General features: G+C 39.5%; 3 protein-coding genes across 3 annotated transcripts in view; 2 read left to right on the plus strand and 1 right to left on the minus strand.

The window, feature by feature from the left end:
- Window positions 1–19931, minus strand: part of LOC144665488 (uncharacterized) — a 30653-nt gene that overhangs the window by 7830 nt on the left and 2892 nt on the right. The gene's annotated exons all lie outside the window — the stretch shown is intronic.
- Window positions 499–19044, plus strand: LOC144665481 (hydroxyacyl-coenzyme A dehydrogenase, mitochondrial-like). The gene is made up of 9 exons (XM_078526712.1): window positions 499–747; window positions 1938–2066; window positions 4850–5007; window positions 6906–7032; window positions 7597–7686; window positions 8567–8639; window positions 9080–9127; window positions 17934–18002; window positions 18503–19044. The coding sequence occupies exons 1-9, from the start codon at window positions 568–570 to the stop codon at window positions 18619–18621; spliced, it is 993 nt and encodes a 330-aa protein (XP_078382838.1). The 5' UTR covers window positions 499–567; the 3' UTR covers window positions 18622–19044.
- LOC144666936 (uncharacterized) lies at window positions 10545–15628 on the plus strand. Its single transcript, XM_078528376.1, has one exon. It carries the CDS (start codon window positions 11270–11272, stop codon window positions 14351–14353), a length of 3084 nt encoding a protein of 1027 aa, XP_078384502.1. The 5' UTR covers window positions 10545–11269; the 3' UTR covers window positions 14354–15628.

The following is a 19931-nucleotide window of genomic DNA, read 5'->3' on the forward strand; positions in this document are numbered from 1 at the left end:
TTATTTTGCGGTGAATAGAAAATCACACCTTTAATTTGCTGTCCTTCATTCTCTATTTGCGAGGGCGCGCGGATTGTGTTGGCGCAAATTTGGAGCTACAAATCTCCGCTAAAAGCTAAAAAATACATGGTTTCAAAGGTCTAGAAATTTACGTGACTTTATAAATTGTTTTTTTTTTTTTACACTAAGATGATTTTTAGGTGAATCAGGGCTGTGCAATCATTGTATATGTTTTTCATCCGAAACTAATTTTTAGCGGGAATTTCGATCGATCGCTTCTTCTAATTTTCTAATACACGAACCGTGCGTTTTGTCAGGTATTCAGTCGTTGTGTGTTTATTTGGTTTTCAGCTATGTAATTAGTAAATTCAATAAATCCGGTTTACCGTTTGTACAGAATTTTTTTTTCCCTGGAAACGGTGAAACGCAAATCGAATGCAAGCGGTCAGTCAATGGTGCCGCTACAAAGTGGACGTTGACCTTTTGTTCCCAGTCCCTTGTTGCTTCGCCCTTCCACGTTCCACACTCGAACACTGTTTTCGTGACTTGTAGCATTTTTCTCAAAATATGGCCTCTCTCTTTCGCTGCACGGCCTCAAAATTGCCATCTGCTCAGATTCTGAGACAGCCGTCATTGGGGAAGAACTTGGCTGCGATTTCAGCGTTTTTTAGTACATCTTCAAGTCACAATGCCATTAAAAATGTCACGGTTATCGGCAGTGGACTTATGGGTGCTGGAATTGCTCAGGTAATGAATGGATAGAAATCATTAATTTGGGCTTTAAATAATTTCTGATTCATTATGCACTAAGAAATGTATATACGTGAAGTTATTTGGTCATTCCTGGACAAGTATTGACCTTAAAAAGACAGGCTAATCTTATTTGAAAGCTAAGCTAAGTTTAATAAACTAGATCTAAAGGTTTATTTCACGATAAATTCGGATAATCATTTTATGAATTTGCCCCTTACAGCGAAAAAGATTATACATGTATATCTTATTTCCACAGTGGAAATCATTTTGAAACTTTGGTTCAAACTTAAATTTTTAACATAATATTTTGATGTTAAGTACACCTGTGGGTTTTTTAAAACAATCAGAACAATGTAGAGCTTTTTCGTGGTTTAGTGCACGTATTTCATTGGAATCATCTTCAATAATTAAAATTATATGTTTTTTATTTATTTATTTATAATGTGTGAAGGACAAGATATGCTTGACTGAATATTGTAATTACCCACAAATAGAGAGTTTTTGCCATTTGTGGTTCTGGAGAATATCCCCTCCATAATTTTCTTTACTTTCCACCACCCCCTGGAATTTTCAGGGTGTTTGAGTAACCCTGACTTCCCTCAGAATTAACAAATCTTTTCACCTGAAGCTGCCACTGTTGTAACTGTGTAAAGATTGGAGTAGAATTTAAAAAAACATCATTTTTAGCCGATGTCTTTTCTATCCCCTTGTGTCATGAGGGGTTTTGGCAGAATCTGTACCACTTTTTGTTGCAATCGGCCTATCAATGGAACCAAATAAGACTGGGAACAAGCTACAGGAATAAATGAACAGAGATCAAGTTAACAACAAATCGCCGAAAAAAAAATTGAAGCAAAATTCTCCTGGAAACTTAGAAGGACTGAGACAAAGTGTAAAGTAACGAAAGAGTCAAATTATGTCTTCGATGACTTCTATTTAAATTCAGTGGGGACAGACATGAACACATCTTTACATACAATAGGCTTGTCTGGTCGGTCTGTTTAAGCAACTAGGAGACAGCGCTTGGCCTTGCATGTTGCTCGCGAAAAGTATTGTATAGCGGATGTCAAGCTACAAGATATAACACAACTTTTTGTTGAACAATCATTCAACACAGAAGTTGTCAGCTACTCCATGGCTTATAACTAACATCTACTCTTTGATAATGTTAAATTTAATTCTAGGTAGCAGCAGCAACAAATCACCAGGTTACAATGGTTGATCAAACCAATGCGATCCTGACAAAATCGTGTGGCTCCATTGAGAAAAGCCTTGGAAAAGTCGCTAAGAAAAAGTTCAAAGATGACCCAGAGGTAGGCTTTTGTATTCATGATTTTTAAAAAAATAAAACAAATTAATTGATGGCAGTTAAAGCATGCATGATGTCTGTATTAAGGACTCAAAAAAGTCATGTTTGCCAGCCCAAGACCAATAGATTTTCCTGTAATGGCTGTTGGGCAAGTAGCTTTCATGTTGGCTAATGGTTAGTGCGCTGGACTCCAGAACGAGTGGTCTGGGTACCATCCCAAGCCAAGGTCACTGTTTTGTGTCCTTAGGCAAGACACCTATACTCTCATACTGCCTCTCTTCACCCAGGTGTATAAATGGTTACTGGCAAGTTTAATGCTGGGGGGGGGGTTGTAACCGTGGGACGGACTACATGTAACATCCCATCCAGGGAGGAGTAAAAATACACCTACTCGCTTCATGCTACTGAAGTCAGGATAAGCTCCAGCCTAATGAACCACTAGGCTTTAATGCAGACTTTGAGTCCTTATTCAAGGACAGAACATAAGGACCAGAAGCCAGACCTCTAAACCCAAGACTCTAACGCATTATCCAGTAGGCACAAAAGTTTAATAATTATTATTTTACAATTTAAGTAGATAATTTTAATAAATCAGTTAGCTTTATTTTCATTTTTTAGTCCAAATGCTTACCAGATAGCACCCAGAAGCATAACACTTAAAATTTTTCTCGTCAAGTGCCGCATACCCGTCCCTACAAAAAGGGAAACTTTTTACCCGACCCTTTCACCTAACAAGGCGCTACAAATGTACATACACCGGGATGGTTGACCCGTCTGATAAATTTTGTGACCCCTTACTTCAAAAACTTAACTGGAACACTGCAAAACACTTGTAAAAAGTAAATTGGGAACAGACTCTAGTTCTATTACAACCCCTCCAAATTAAGACCATTTTAGTCCCATGGCAACTATGGCAACTAAAATTTTGGAGCTGGCAACTAAATTGGAAACGAAGTCGCCAGCCTGGTGACTAAAATTGAGAAGAATGATTGAAAACGTAAGCTTAATTTAGCAACTAAAATGTTTCACTGGCTACCAAACTTGAGCAGTCAGTGGCCAAATGGCCACTAAGGAAACTCAGAGACTCAAAGGACAGTGCAGAATGCAATATGGCCAACAATTGACAGCATGATAATAATTTTCCAGGGTAATTTCGCTTGAGAATAAGTCAAATGAGATCACCTTTCAGTCTGAAACTCTGTTTCATATGTACTTGTAAGATGTTGAAAGACCAAACGTGACAACTAAATCACGCGACACCTTCATCCGGAAGAAAGATTTCCCTTATTGAAAAGTCCAGACGCGGCCGACCAGTTGACTCAATTAAGAGTCGATTTTTTTAGTAAAGGAAGTTTTCAATCATTTGAACCGTTGTGTTTTATGTACACTTTTGTTGATTTGACAGTTTTTAAGCAGCAAACGTGATACTTTTAGTTTCGTGCATACTTATGTAATATGACTCTAATTTAAGTCTAATTGAATTAATGCCACGGATTCTACAAGAATCATACCGCATTTAAAAGCACACCACGTTGGACTTTGATACAAACTTTTCTAAACACGTCTCTGTTATTGTAATTTTCGTTAGTTTGAATTCAGTTTGATATTGAAACAGCAAAGTGATATTTGTGCTTTGCGTGCAAAGGTTTGTAACATGATACCTTTGACTAATTAAATTAACGCCACGGATTCAGCAAGAATTCTACTGCAGTGAAAAGCACATCGCGTTAGGCTTTGATATAAAATTTCTAAACGCGTCTCTGTTATTTTAATTTTCGTTAGTTTGAATTCAGTTTGACATTGAAACAGCAAACGTGATATTTGTGCTTTTCGTGCAAAGGTTTGTAACATGATACCTTTGTTTTTCTCGTAGACTGCTGTGATGCCGTAAAGTCTAATTAAATTAACTCTACGGATTCTACAATAATTCTACCGCATTGAAAAGCACACCACGTTAGGCTTTGATACAAAATTTCTAAACACGTCCCTGTTATTTTAATTTTTGTTAGTTTGAATTTCAGTTTGATATTGAAACAGCAAACGAGATAATTTTCCTTTTCCTTGAAAACGAATGTAACATGATACTGTTGTTTTTGTCAAAAACGGATGTAACATGATGACATGGTAACTTGATTTATTTTCTGCAAAGAGGGCGACATCGATTATAACACAGATATTATCGATTAATTTAAGAATTTGTTTTTTTTGAATTATGAGATGCTACAACAGATCATCTACATGTATTCTAAGAAAACGGCATTGCCATAACAAGAATTGTTTCACATGAACTGCTATGACGCCTTAGTGTCTAATTCAATTAATTTGCAGTTTTAACTTGGCGTCACGGAGTCTACAGGAATCCTTCCGCAGGAAGAATTACGCGATGTTCATGAGGTCTATTAATCTGCGCATGCGTTTAGCACAAAGTATTTTCTTCCAGATAGAATAGTACCACAAGGAGAGCATATTACTCTCTGAAACAAATATATACCTTTGAGCTCTTCAATTGTATCGTAAATATACTTCCCATTCTACCAAGGGCACACGGTCTGTTGCTTCCTACCCCCTACCCCCTAACAGAAATAATTAATTAATTGATATTAATTAATTAATTGGTGATTAAAAGTTTACACCACGTTAGCGGTTTAGTGGTTTAGTGGTTTAGGGGTTTAGCAGACGACAACCCACCAAACCATCACAATAGTGTATTCTGCACTAAAAATAAACTTGGAGGGTTGTTTTAATGTTTGTAACATACATTTACATCCAATACTTATTTGATTGCAGGGTGCTAAAAACTTTGTTGCTGAAACTCTTTCAAGGATACATATCACAACAGACCCAACAGCAAATATTGCTGAAACAGATCTGGTGATAGAAGCCATAGTGGAAAACATACGCACCAAACACAAACTCTTTACAGAGCTGGACAAAGCTGCTCCCAGGTATAGCTACAGATCATTACTGACAGTCATAAGTTTTAAGAGACCATATATTTAGGGATTTGGAAAAAGTGGAGTTGATGGCTTAATGAGCTACCACTCATTGAAATGGTAGGAGTTTGTTGCCTACAAGGGCTTCTAAAATACCAAAGACATTTTACAAATAAAGTGCCATTTACTAAAAATGTTCGGGTTGTAGCCAGGCATGTTAAAAATTCGAATTAATAAGTTGACACTGGCTAAAAACATTGTTTTTGGACGTTTCGACCACTACTGTTGCCTTCTTCAGCAAGATAAAAATGCAAATGTTCAATGGCGTCCTGTTAAAATATGTAACGAATGTGTGAAAACTAAATGAACTTTCCGAGTGCAACAAAAGTCTCTAGAGCATTCTTAATGAGTCTATGAATTCTTAATGCTATTGTAAACGTTTGGTAGCGCTTTGGTTCGTTTATAGCGTTCCTATCTCGCACAGAATGCCAAGCTTCAAGAATTAGTCGTTGTTTCCACACCGTTGACCTGTCAACAATTTCGACGCTCTCCAAATCTATTTGATGGTCGTTAAGCATATGGTGTTTTGCCAACAAAGAGTTTTTATCCAATGTTGCGATGGCCTTTACGTGTTCTTTCATATTGGTCAGAATTCTGACCAATCACTACCGGAGAGAACCAATTTGTCCATCCAAAATATCATGGCACTTCTACAGTTCGTCCTCTACAACAATTTCTTTGTATTCCAAGGCAACCATTTCCAACAAATTTTTGGTTGTCCGATGGGATCCCCAGTGAGGGAGTAGCGAAAGCCCTTGCCACTAGTAACTACCCTGCAAATTTTCACACATTCGTTCAGTGCCATAGCAAGGGTAAAATAAGTGGAGGGGCAAGTGAGCGCCGGAGGCGCGAACCGCTAGGGGGGTCTGGGGGCATGCCCTCTCAGAAAATTTTGAAATCTAGAAGCTTGGAAATGCTATTTCCAGCATTCTCCAAGAGCTATTTGTGATTTACGCATATCGCGAATTATTTACTTCCTACACTGTCTCAGCAAACCACTGAAGAGAGTATAACACTTGCAACGTCAATTGCAAAAATAGAAAAGCGACTGTCTCTGTATCTTGAAACCAGCAAATGTTTCACCTTTCAGAGTCATCATAGTACGTTCTGGTCTTAATTTCTGGTTTGTTTTAGTTTTTGGCCGTTTAACATTGTTGTGCATCACCCTACGTACGTTAAAAAAATGAAAAGAACTACAAATGTTTTTGTTTCAAACCTCTCGGGAGATAAAATGTTATTTTCAACATTTTATACAGGTCTGTTTTTCCTTTTTGGGAAAAAAACTGGGGGGGCACGGGCCCCCCCGGCCCCTCCCCTTGCTACGGCACTGTCGTTACATATTTTAACAGGATGCCGTTGAACATTTGCATTTTTATCTTGCTGAAGAAGGCAACAGTAGTGGCCGAAATGTCCAAAACAATATTTTTAGCCCGTGTCAATTGCAACTTATTAATTCGAATTTTTTGCCATTTACTAGCATTTACTAAGAAGCAGCTTAAAGGTTTTGTGATGGTAGTCACTGAGGAGAGCAGAGTGCTTACTTGAGTGGCCACCAGAGGAGCTTCAACTATACTTCAGTGTATTAAGTAGTATACCATAGGCTGAATGCTTTAAGCAATGTAAATCCTGTAAATCTGTAAACTAAACTGAATGAACCACATAAAGAAAGCTTAGACAATCCAATTTTACTGCAGAACCATCCTGTGATGTGGAGAATGTGTGCATTCTTACTAAAGGAGGAACTATACTAAAGAAAGACCAATTGATTGTTAAACCTTATAATGATTTGTTAGCACTTGGGTCAAACTATAAAGTTTTAAATTTATTCCTCATTTGATTTTTTTTTTCAGTCACACCATCTTCGCCTCCAACACATCTTCTCTGCCAATAAATGAAATAGCAAGTGTCACAAAAAGAAAGGACAAATTTGGAGGACTTCACTTTTTTAACCCTGTTCCATTAATGAAATTGGTTGAGGTTTGCTCAATTTATTTTTCACTTAATCATTTATTTTGGATTTGGTTACCTCCTGAAATTGGACCTTTCCATGTAATCCCAGCAGCCACATGCAAACAATAAATTTTCAACCTCCATAACTAGGCACATTTTCTGGTCCTAAGGGTATCCCCTTGCAGAAGGTTGGGCTGTACTTGTAGCCACACTATGGGACATTTTCTCTGAGGGAGACACAGTCTGACTTGTGGTCTCAGCCACATACAAGCACTACCTTTCTAATCTCTAGTAAGGGGATACCTCCCATACAAGAACACTCACTAGGTGGTGCATCTAGCAACTTCTTCCCCCCCCCCCTCCACCCTTTAGAGCAAAAAAGGGCCCCACCTTTGCTTTATTCCCTCCTCTTTCTGAGGAAGAGGTAGGGGTAAACAATTACAAAGAAAGAAGAAATGCCCATCACCACTTGATCCTCTCACCCCAAATTTTCAGCCCCTTCAGATCTGTTTGCTTTAATGTTGACCCAACTACACAGGAACACTCAGTATTTTACGTCTGTTTTTTTAATTTAATTTGCATCGTTTGTAGGTTGTTCGTATTCCAGAAACAACAGATGAGACATTTGATGCCCTGTTCCAGTTCAGCAAGGAGCTCGGCAAAGTACCAGTGTCTTGTAAGGTTAGTAGTGAATGTGTTGTTCCAGAAAATATCCATACCCCTCCCACAGAAGGCTTTTTGGTTTGAATCCCCCCACCCAGCTGGAAATTCCAGATAATTTTCATACTTTCCTTTAAATTTTTGGACTTTTGAGACCCCCCACCCCCTTGGAATTTCCATTGACCATCCATGGGGTGGGTATGGATATTTTCTGGAACTGCACAATGCAAAATTAATGTATAGTGAGTGTAGTTATGGCCAAGCCATTGACCACTTGGGCATATAGTGTGGCTGGCTATTGTCCAAACAAATAATTCCAACCTTTGGTATTTAAGCCAATCAGAGCTGCAGTTCTTAGTACAATACATTTCAGCTTCCTTAAGTTTAGATCTGATGAAAAGAAAATTCACCCCAGGGGGGTACTTGGGATCTCAAGTGACAGGGATGATTGAATGACAGCAAAAAATCAAGATCTCAAATAATCCCTAGACCAAAACTTGACCACAACAAAATCAACAGCAAAACATGTTTTTTTATATTTTTAATTCATACACTATGCAGCCAAAGCACTACCACAAATTTTTAGTTTGTATTTAATACCCCAAAAAGTTCCTACTTAAATCAAAACATACTTGCCAAATTTTAATTCCTACCCAAAAAAATTCCCGAAAACGAAATCCCCCCCCCCCCCCCCCCTTTTTTTTTCTACATTTTTTTTTTTTTTTCTTTTTTTTTCTCCCCCTTTTTTTTTTTTTTTTGAGTGAGTAGTGTGTGTGCTAGGCCACCCAAGTTACAGTGCACTTGGGAGGCCCCTATCAGGGCATACACCTGATTGTTGCATTGGTCATCATCGTGCATCTCTCTTGACTAATAATTTTGTGTTATATTTCTTTACTTGCAGGATACCCCTGGGTTCATTGTTAATCGACTGCTTGTTCCATACATAATGGAATCTGTCAGAATGCTTGAGAGAGGTAACAGTTCTGAAAGAAAAGAAAATTAAAGTGTCTAAACCTTGTTATAATGACAAGATTTGAAGAATTTGACATGATTTGACAATGAAAGATTTTTGCAGGGCAACTTTGTGACATTCTGGCAAATTCTTATATAAAGACACTCAAAGCTATCAAAAAGTTGCAAGACTTGCAAAATCCGCTTGTTGCTTTGGGATATGTTGTGTTTCCTGGCAACACTGCTGACAAAAACTGCAGGCTCAGTCAATTCTTGGAGATGATATTTGAACCTCACAAGATTCTGATACATTGGGTAATTTCCCAGTTTTGTTGGAGCACAAATTGCACTGAAATCACTGATGGAAAATTCTGTGACCAGTTGGTCAGTGCTGAAATTGCTTTAAACTGCGTGACGTAACGTTTGGTTCGCAACGGGAAAACAAAACTATCCATTTTTGCAGGTGACGCATCAGCAAAGGATATTGACACAGCAATGAAGCTTGGAGCAGGTAAGAAACTTGTTTTAGTTATTGTTCATTGCAAGCAACAACTAAAAAGCTGATCGCATTGTTGAAGTACTTTGTTCACACATTTTGCCTCCCCCCACCCCTGTTGAGTGTTGACAACAAGCTTCAAAACTGGTACATAAGAGCATTTTGCTTTTTTTAACATTGCAAGGGGTAGACAGAAGGGGTGTTGACACTCATTTAGACCGGGATACTGGTGGGATTTCACGCCCAGTTGTTTGTTTTGAATACAAAACAGCCACACACGAAATTCCGCCAGCTACAGCTGCACAGGCTAACACACATTAAAATTAGTTATTGCTTGTTTTGACTTTTACTTGTTTGTATTGCTGTTGCTACTTTCTGAAATTTCGCATGCAAGTTACAACCAACCAGAGAAACCACATGGATCTCTGTGGAGCTATTATTTCCCAGGCAGTATTTTTGCCAAATTGAATGAAATAACAATGGAACTTCTGTCCTTTATCAAAGTATTGTAAATTTTACTGCAGCCCAGTCTAGTCTGAAATGACAGCCGTCCTCTCGTCCCAACCCCCCAATGGAGCGGCACGTGCGAGAGGACGGCTGACTTTTGAGACTACAGCCCAGACCTCTCCGGACGACTGCTTACTGGGGCTTTTTAGTATTGTGAACGATTTCGTCTTCGGCAAATCCTCGTAATCGTCCCGAAGAGATTCCAATTTTAACCCACCAATCACATGTTACGCGACTTTTACGATAGGTGTCACGTCAGTTTGTCGCCATTAAGGTTACCATCACGTTAACGAGTTCTTGAAAACAAGATTTCGAGCCAAAGATGGTGAATATGTTGTGGTTTTAAATTTTTTAATTGGTTTAATTTTTTCTTGGCACAGTTTTTTGCCGTTTATAATTGTCTTTCGTGTGTGCAGCTACCTAGGAACATGATTTTAGCTTATAGCAAAATTTGAAACGACAACATATAAACTGCAAAATCAAATCACTTCAAACAGGTGCAAAAGGCAAAAGATATCTTTTTTTATTTTTTGAGGTGTACTAACAATAAATAAGAACAGAGATGGTTTGAGACTGGAGACGATTAAGACGGGTCATCGACGAACTTTTAACGCCATATTCATTTCTTCGATATGTATGAACATATACCTCCAATTTTTTTGGGTAAGGGTGAGATTTTTTCTGGGTGGGTTTGATTTAGATTTTTGTTTAATTTGGGTTTATTTTTTAAAAATTTTTTTTTTTTTTTTTTTAATGGGGAGGAAAAATGGGGGGGGGGGGGGGGCGAAGGGGGGAGTATGAACACCGAGGTAATTGCTCACCAAAATCTCGTTTTCGTCTTTTCAATCGACCTTCATTTGTTTTCCGTTTTAACGGCACAAATTGTTAGCTAACGTCTTTTAATATATTCATTTCGTCTTTACTTTTAGCTTCATCACTTATTGATAAGCTCTTTCGTGAAGAATTGAATAATATTATATTTGCCAAAAAAGTTCAGCCATAAGTAAGCTGTTTTGTTGTTATTGTTGAAAACATATTTTTCTCCACTTGTCTTTATTTTCTCTCCAATGACGTTGAGAATATAAGGTGTTAGACAATTTTTTTTTTGTGGAATAAAATTTTTTGGACGGCAATCAAAGTAAGTCACAAAAACAGCTGGCGGTGCTAATAAAATTGGATTCAATAAAGAAATTACTCTTCAATTTCTAATGGCATCAACCAAAATTTAGACCGTAGAGACTTTTCTGATATATTCTTAAGGCTAATGCTTTTACTTTGGAATTTTAAATTGTCAGTTTTTGGGCGGTTTTGGGTAAAAGAGGCTAATATGAATGAAAGGTCTATTTCACACGCAGTACGGGTAACTTTTGCGGGCAGTGTTTCGGATTAGGTGGGTAACCAAAAACGGCGGGAAATGACCGACAATCGGCGGGAAAACCGTCCAACGGCCGCTGCGAAGACAAAACTTCTTTTGGTTTCGCCTGGCGCTGTTGGCATGAAATCTTCAACCGCGCGCTTAAATCTAGAAAAACGTTTTTACTTCGTCGAGCTAGGCCTTGTTCTTGTTGAAATAGAGAAAGCCTTCGTTACACTGGAATCCAGTTCCTAATCGAAAAGCAAATAAGGGAAAAACAACGCACAGGAGAAGTTATGACCAGGTACGGGAGATCATTTCGGCTTGAAAAAGAACTCTGCTTGGCGAGAAAGAAGATTGCAAAGTTCGAGACTGTGGAACGAAGTTCTTACAAAAGGAAGGTCGATCTTCAACAGGAGTTTGTCGTTGTGTCGAGAAAAGTTGGCCGTTTAAAAACGTCGTGTTGCAGCTCTTTGGAAAAAGAAAACCGGATAGAGCAAGAGATTTTGCTTTGCCACGATAAGACTTGCCATTTAGAGTCGCACTTGTCGGTGTGTCATTGCAAAGTTAAGGATTTGGAAACAACAAATGAAAGTTTGGAGAATAAAAAGGAAGCTTTACACCGAGAGCTGTTGAAAACGCACGAGAAAAATGCTGACTTCGAAATTGCGCTCGAAAGCATACAGCGGGAAAGAGGTGATGTCAAAAATGGCGAAGCACAACTGTGCGCGGAATCTTATGAGTATGCGAGTAAGATAAGAAAACTTGAAAGCGAAAAGGAATTCCTCCAAGCAGAGCGGATGAAATTACAGGAAATTATTACTACGCTTGAAAACCAGATTGATACTTTAATTGATGGGAAGTCTGAATTGTCGACTGAGTTGAAAAAAGGAAAGAAAAGTGTAAAAGAAGACAATGCAGACCGTGCCAGTGTCTTTGACAAACGTTTTAAAGATGGTGGAAATCACGAAAAGTCGACCCTAAATCATCATTTTATTCTGGATACCCACCGCGAAATGTCCACAGATGAAATCCGCAAGCTCCACGAGGTCGCCACAGATTTAGAAACAAAGTACGCCACCTGCAAGACAGAGCTGGAAAAACAACAAACGCTAATCACAACAATCATTACACGCGAGAAAGCTGCCTCGCGCGCAGTACGCGAGACCGCGCGAGATTTGCAGCTGCGACTCGACAAAAGTCGGCGAGAGATTGAAAAGCGTGACGTTATGATCAAAACACTGGCGGAGGACAAAAGAGGTCTCGAGCATAACATTCAGGAATTTAAGCGTAATTATCAACAAAAATGCGATTTTGGTGACGCTGAACTTGACGAAAAAAGAACTCTTAGTGCGAGGCAAAGGATAGGGGCACACGCAGTCAATACAGAACTGCAGGATTACGTCGGAAAATATCAACAAGGGGTCGAGATTGTTAGCCAAGAGCCCAACAGGCAAAAAACTGTCTCGTCGGGGTATCATTCACACGAACAAAAGGCGGTCACTTCGCTGCACAAAGGGAACAAGTCGGCCCACGATGATTATGCAAAACTCAACCTTGGAACCATCGAGAGCGTAAGCGCAAGCGAATCGCTTCGGCAAGATCACGGCGAAAGGAAGAAAGACATTTTTCGCGGTCGTTTGTCAAATAAAAGGCAGGAAAAGTTAATAGAGGCTCGTTCAAGGCGGCAATTTCACGCAAGTGTGAAAAGCGCCAATGAGAGCGAAGATCTCGAGTGGAACGAACCACACGCTGATTACGAAAGCAAATACCGCGAGTGTTGTCACGAACAGAACGTGCTAAAGACGTTGTTGATGGCGGCAGAAGATAGGAGAGCGCCAACTGCAGAGATGGAGGACGACTTGGATGAAAGTTTAACAGGATATAACGGCAAGTGCGAGGAATATCAAGGTGGCGTCGATGGAGTTCGATCGGAGAACGGTGCGGCAGAAATCGAGAATTGTTCTTTGACCCTCCAAGCTCAAGAGCTCAAACAGCCTTTGGATGTTTCTAACGGCGACGAGATGGCGTCCTCGACCGTAGAAAGTGAGTTTGTGAATGGCCATGCGAGTCCTGTGCCGGACGAAGAGAAAAACGATTTTGTAGCTAACGTGGATCAGGCGACAACTGATTTCGACTCATTGAAGACGCGCAAAGAAGAATTGGAGCAGTTGTGCGAGGTGTTAATGGACGAACGAGATAAGGCAACGCGTTCGCTCAGAGAGCGAGATGAAGAAGTGCTGCGGTTACGAATGCGTTCTGTGGAAACTGAACACGAGAAAGCGGATTTGAAAATCCAATTAGCCAAAGCCCTTAGTCGTTCAGACCTGCTTGAAAATGAGCTGGCGTCCGTTAAAGAAGAGAACGAAAAACTACGAGCTGAGGTCGAGAGACTGAGGAAAAGAATTGAAGAATTAGAGGCGGAGAACCGTGACCTCAAATGTAAACTTCAAGCGCGTGCTGATCAAGATCACGCTGATGGAAAGAAAACGGCAGCGGATTTGGAAAGCGCTGAGTTAACACGCGCATCGGCGGAAGAACCCGTTTCTGCGCTGGACGAAGGAGGGGATGAAAGTAATCGTCAAGAACAGGAGCCTCCTCACGTCGCGGACAAGACAGCAACAGTAGAAGTCGCTGCAAACGAGAACGCACCTGCGGCAGACGAAGTTGTCGTGAAACGAAGAGAAAACAGGCGCACCGCACCGAATTATTATCGTCACTCGTTCGCTGGGAGCCTTCCGAGACCATTCCACAGCTTCGAGCTGCACTCGCAACATTCCTTTGATCACGGCTCGAAGCACGAGCGGTCGGAATCGATTCATTCTGATACGAGCGAAGATAGCGAGTCTGGGAGTCATGCGGCTGCAAATGTGCCAAGTTTTATGAGAAGGAAGGTGAATAACCCGTACCTCAAATCTGGTTTTAGCCCCGTACAGTTCAATTATCAGCCGCTACCCGAGAGCATCTCGAGCAGACGCGATAGCTGGCTGGAGGGGGTACGAGCTAGAGGGGGCAGCCTGAACAGAGCACACGACAGCTCTTCCGATAGCGAAAGTAGCGGGATAGGAAGCAGTGTGAGCGCCTCGGTGGAAAAGAATCAGGAATGGGTTGAACGTGATGAGATCGCTAATGCGCTGAGCTCTGCGCCTGATGAGCTAGTGAAACACGCAGAAAATGCCGAGAATTCCACCAAGGATTTGCCCTCGGCGTCAGCACAGTCTACGCACGAAGACCGCGAAAACGTTTCATCAGAAAAGACACAAGTTATCCAATCGAACGGTCAGTCTCAAGTTGACGGAGTAGACCAGCAGAGAACTGAACACGTTTCTGATTTAGTGAACATGTGGCAAAGCAAAAGAACAGAAGCGCTGGACGTGTGATTATTATTCGAATGAAACCGATACGCTGCGGCCGATCAAGCGTTCGAAATCGTGACATACTTAGACCTGAACACATGTTATAACAATTGTTCATTCGTCAGAAAAAAAGAATGTCAGCATTTCTTCATGGGTCAACGAATGGCAAGCTTGTGGTTATAACAAACACAAGCGAAAACGCACGTACAAAATATTGGCCTTGGAAGAAATCACGCAGAACTAATTGTATGCGAAAGTATTTTTGATTTTTGTAGGTGGTTTGTTGAGTTCTTTAAGACATCCGTTGTGTCAACAAAGCTCTTAAATAACAGCGATCTTTGTATGTAGCTTTGTCTGCGCAAAGGATATTTTTCTCATAAACGTGATATGGATGATTGAGGTGATCTTAGCAGATATTTTATTTTAGTCATTAGGTATTCGTTCGCCAAGCGTAGACTAAATTAGGCAAGGGCGGAGATTTAAACAGACGCGGGTCGTTTTTGAACCTTTAAGTAATATAATTAATTTGGAAGTTTTATTGATTGGAATGTAGAAATATATCACTCAGTACCGCGCGTGATTTAAAGAAATGAACACTTTTAAGTTGTACATTAGTGTGTGTCTAGACAATTGAAAAACTGGTCTGTATAAACATGACAAGTTTTATCAAAACAAAAGTGCTTTCTTTATGGACTGATAAAACTTAGGGTTTAATAGTTCATTGGTTTACAGGAATGCAAATCGTTTACGCGACTCGCGAGGTTTGCGTGGAACGTGAGGAACACGGGTGACACGCGCGCGTTAAACACGAAAGATCGAACTAATCGTTTTTCACGACGACAATATGTTACAATGGAAACCAAACATTGTTACCAAGAATTTATCATTCAATCTTTATGATGCGTTCCATTTTGCATTTTTTCCCATTAACGTGCATTCTTCGTACTGGAAATATTAGAAAGGTTATTGTGTACGGCAATAAAATACCACTATCGTGGACAAACAGGAGCCGGCCAGTATATGCAGATTATAAGTTTCTTGACGTTGCATCAATATTGTTTAAGATGCTGGTAGTTAAAAGCAAGAGCAGTATTTTAATTCTTGAAGATAACCCAGCATGTTGAAATAAAAACTTGTTGTATTAAAACTAGATCTTTGCATTTTACAAACAATTCGTATTATCAAAGTGTCGAGCTGTTGTAACGAGGGTTGTAAAACTGAAAATTCAAAAATTATCTTGACACTAAAATTTGTTTAAAATTCTACCTGAATAAAAGTTAATACATTTGGAATATACTATTTACAGTTGACGCATACGTCAATGGCTAAACGATACGCATAAAATATTTTTAAATTGTAATTAAATTCTTATATTCATTCTAGTTCGAAGTGATCGCATACAGAAGAGAACAGAAGAGCACAATTATGTGGCTATTCATAGCAATCTTCTTTTAGAGGATTAATAGGGGATTTAGACCAAGTTGCCATCTTACAAATTCATTGTTTTGTCTCCTTTCGATTTCACAGCGTGAGGAGATTGTACATAACTACGATTTAAGTTCGGCACAAGTCGTAGCACCATCAAGTCTTGCAGAACGAAGCGTTCTCAGGACTTCGTCACTTCTCGCTATTAATCTCGAACTAGCTTGTTTATAATAGAACCTTATATTGTATATATAATATATATTGTAATTAATAGTTTACTTTTTTTTTTACCTTGTGTTTTACTCTGGAATTCAGTTTTTTACTGCAATGAGTTTTATTAAACATTACATTACAGCAAGCCAGATTTAAATACCTTATTACATGAAATTTTCGCGCGACACTTTAATTTCGCGATTTATAAAAAATCGCGAAATTAAAGTGAAGCGAATAATAAGTGTCGCGAACATAACATGACGCGAAAATTAGGTGACTCACATTATGTCAATAATCAAGAAAAAATGAGTTTAGTACCACTGAAGGGAGGAATTTTCAATGTAAAGGGATGTTACGGTCAATTGACTCAAGAACAATAATTCACGTACAAGCATGACCTACTTGTAGACATTCTTGTGAGAACTGCTCTGTTGTTACCGTTGACATTAAGTCTCGCTGTTGCGTTTTTGTAAATTTTGACGTTATTGTTCCTTTGATAAAGTCGTTTTATTTAATTCAAGGACGTGTTAAATAATATTGCCAAGGAAATGTCAATTATGTCTTACTCAAAAACGCGAAATTTAAGTGATTCAAAATACAAAACTTTCGCAAAATCGCAAAATTTAAGTGTCGCGAAATATGCGCACCTCAAAATCGCGAAATTAACGTGTCGCGAAAATTTCATGTAATAAGGGACGGTTCATTTTTTATGAGATAGGGGGGGCTGGTGGGATTTGAGGGGGGGCCATCCGAAAAAATTTGGCTTTAAAGGGGGGGCCAGCCAAAAAAATATGGCCTGTAAGGGGGGGGGGGGGTCACTAAATATAATTGTACTTTAAGTGTTGTAAAGAGGCTTCTGTAAGAGTAAAAAAAATTGCCAGAATGCCCAAAATAACATTCCTGAGGTTCTCAAAATTCAATTTTTCCCGGGGGAGCATGCCTCCGAACCCCCCTACTTTGTTATGTACCAAATGTCATTAACTCAACCCAACAGCTTATTGGTTACAAGTGCAGACAACCCATACTAACAGACGACATCCACAATAAACAGTTGAGGCAATGCCAGCTATTTGGGATGTGTTTTTTGTACACTGATAAATTCTTTATTCACAAGGCTCGATATATTTTAATTTTTTTTTTTTTTTTGGGGGGGGGGGTCATCGAAAAAAAATTTGATTTCGAGGGGGGGCCAGGCAAAAATTTTCGATGAAGAAGGGGGGGTCATTATATATAACAGTGACTATCTATCAAATCCCACCAGCCCCCCCTACCCCATAAAAAATGAACGGTCCCTAAGGTAGCGTTATTTGGGCGTCACGCAACGCTGTAACCCCACTGAGGGGAGTATTGCGTGACACTCCAAGTAGTTTCTTCGCGGATATTTAGACCACTTGGGGATCAATTCTCCTGCCTTTTAGAATTAAAAACACTTCCCTAGCCGTACGGATTATATTAAGCATAACTGTTAAAATCCATTCAATCTTCTGCAGTCTAGCCATGTGTACATTTACCTTTGGTACTTTTTCTACGTTTAAAGCCACACAAAGATTTTAACCGAAGCTGACGTTTAACCGAATCGCCTAGTATTCTGCTACCTACAATTTGTAGCCCGCGTTGCAGACGAACTAAACCCAGGCGACGGGGTTTATTTTGTCTGTAACGCAGGCTAACAATTCGCGCCACAGTACAATTCACTTCCCTTCAGTGTTGAGTGACATATTTGCCCCTTTTCACAAATTTCTTTTGTGAGCCATGTATTGTGACCTAAAGTGAAGTAACCCAACTACAATACTAATTTTGAGGTGTCCTTTGTAGTTGGTGTCGCGGATGATAGTGCGATCACCCAACGGTGAGCTGCGTTACGAGCCCGCAAAACACGCGCGTAAAGCGTGGGACTCTGCGCGGTCAAAAGCTTCTTCCTACCTTCCTCCCTTTTAATACATGATTGGTGTTTGTTTATTGTCAGGTTACCCAATGGGTCCACTGGAGCTTGCAGATTATGTGGGACTTGATACGACAAAGTTTATTATTGATGGTATGTAGTCTCTGAGCGTGGGATTAGAAGCAAAAACGTTTGGATGAAAGTACTTCTCAGTAGATTTAACTTTAATGGTCACACACTACTGTTTTGTCCACATTAAAATCACAAAGTACAGCATAAAAACAGTACCATATGAAAGTACTGCCGGATAGCCTTTATTTGAATGGTGACACTGGGGTTGCATCCACAGATTTAAAAGTTAAAACCGCCTTGTACAGCATAATAAACATAACTACATGAAATGTACTGCTCAATAAGATTCTAACACATTAACAATGAAAACAACGAACCCACCATGGACACCGCGGCTAAAAGGAGTTCCTCTGTATCTGTGGGAATAAAACGTGCCCCAAGGGACAGGGTTCTTCGATGGTAAAAAAAACTATTGCTGCTTTTAAATGAGGGTTTTTACTGACAAATACTGCTAGCGGCTTTATTCTGAAAAACCCGGGGAACTCCGATCGTAAAAACTTAACATTTGTTTATTTTTTCAGGCTGGCATGAAAAGTACCCAAGCGAGCCGCTATTCAACCCAAGCGAAATTGTGAACGACCTCGTAGCACGTAACAAGTTAGGGAGAAAGACTGGGGAAGGATTTTACAAGTATGACTAGGAGTCAGGGTACAACATGCCTACACGAACACAAAAAAAATCTTCTAAGTAACATCAACTCTCTTTGAAGCTTAAAGCGTCTAACAAAGTTGTTAAGTGATTGGTCTGTTAGCTGTGACGTATGTTGGAATGTAACCATTTTCCAAAATGTGCATTCTGTTACCATGGTTACAATTTTGGCCGATTATCGCGCAGGTATTTGCCTCGTTCCCAGTCATCTCTGTCAGTTAGCCTTTGTTGAACGTTTGAAGGTTGGATACGAGGTTAGATAATTGTATATTCGGCCATGCTAAATCAAAATGCGAAGGTATTTGTAACATTCAACCTTGCATTAGTAAGATGTTTAAAATGTTGTTCCTACAGTGTTGAGTTATTTGGTGTTTGTTAAATAAAATAAGCTCTTCCAGAGTCCATTGTCATGTGAGATGTCTTTGATTTTGTGTGAGGATACCCGAATGCTCACGAAAGCGTAAGTTCGTCTAGCCTCGTTGTTAGACTCCAATCGCCCAAAGATCTCTTCTTAAAGGGGCTCAGCACCGACCAACTGGTCATAGAAGTAACTACAATATCACAATAACGCCTTAAAACTGTAAAAGAACTCAGAAGAAAAAGGGCCAAGGATTGGCAAAATTGGAGGAGATTAAAACGGATTGCTTTCAGCAAACCTTGAAAACAATTTTTAAGTTTATGTCAATTTGTATGAAAGTGTAATTTATAATGCTCGGAAATTATCGCTTTTTGTTATATAGCCGTGAGTTGCTAATAGCAGACTGATTTGACGTTGAAAGTAACTAAAAGAATTGCGTGAAATACTGGTACCTAGCCCCTTCGAGCTTTCTTCTTTTCCTTACAGTAACAAGTAAAGCCTCTACGGAGCACAGTAGCTCACGATGCCGGCTTTTCACTTCAGTTTACGTACTGTGAAGCGACTAGGGATGTTTTCCATTTAACCAAGAGTCCTCCCGTTTTTAAGAAGCTATCAATTCTTCTTTTTGACCAAAGAAATAAAGAGAAAACAGTTTTATTTATGTTTCGATTCTTTAACAAAATGCTGTCAGCGACATTTGATGCATTTTTCACCATTAATAGACCTTTTTCGCTTGGGCGGTTTGTTTTCCCATTACAGACCACGTGATGTACTCTAGAGAATTTTCCTTTTATCCACATAAAATTTATTCATTCACGCGACTATTTGAAAATTTGAAAGCAAGAATTCTCAAGAGTATCATCACATGGTCTGTAATGGGGCAACAAAACCCCCAAGCGAAAAGGTCTATTGAGATTTCCACAACCGCTACATAAGATTGTCAA

This window comes from Oculina patagonica, chromosome 9 (assembly GCF_052425735.1).
Source record: "Oculina patagonica isolate OP01 chromosome 9, crgOcupat, whole genome shotgun sequence".
Taxonomy (NCBI): Eukaryota; Metazoa; Cnidaria; class Anthozoa; order Scleractinia; family Oculinidae; genus Oculina; species Oculina patagonica.

What these genes read in the sequence shown, in the direction of transcription:
- LOC144665481 (XM_078526712.1), top strand. Translation starts at nt 568, where the DNA reads ATGGCCTCTCTCTTTCGCTGCACGGCCTCAAAATTGCCATCTGCTCAG. An exon ending in CTGGACAAAGCTGCTCCCAG is followed by an intron (nt 5,008 to 6,905) that starts GTATAGCTACAG and finishes TTTTTTTTTCAG; the next exon opens with TCACACCATCTTCGCCTCCA. An exon ending in AGCAATGAAGCTTGGAGCAG is followed by an intron (nt 9,128 to 17,933) that starts GTAAGAAACTTG and finishes GTTTATTGTCAG; the next exon opens with GTTACCCAATGGGTCCACTG.
- LOC144666936 (XM_078528376.1), top strand. Translation starts at nt 11,270, where the DNA reads ATGACCAGGTACGGGAGATCATTTCGGCTTGAAAAAGAACTCTGCTTG.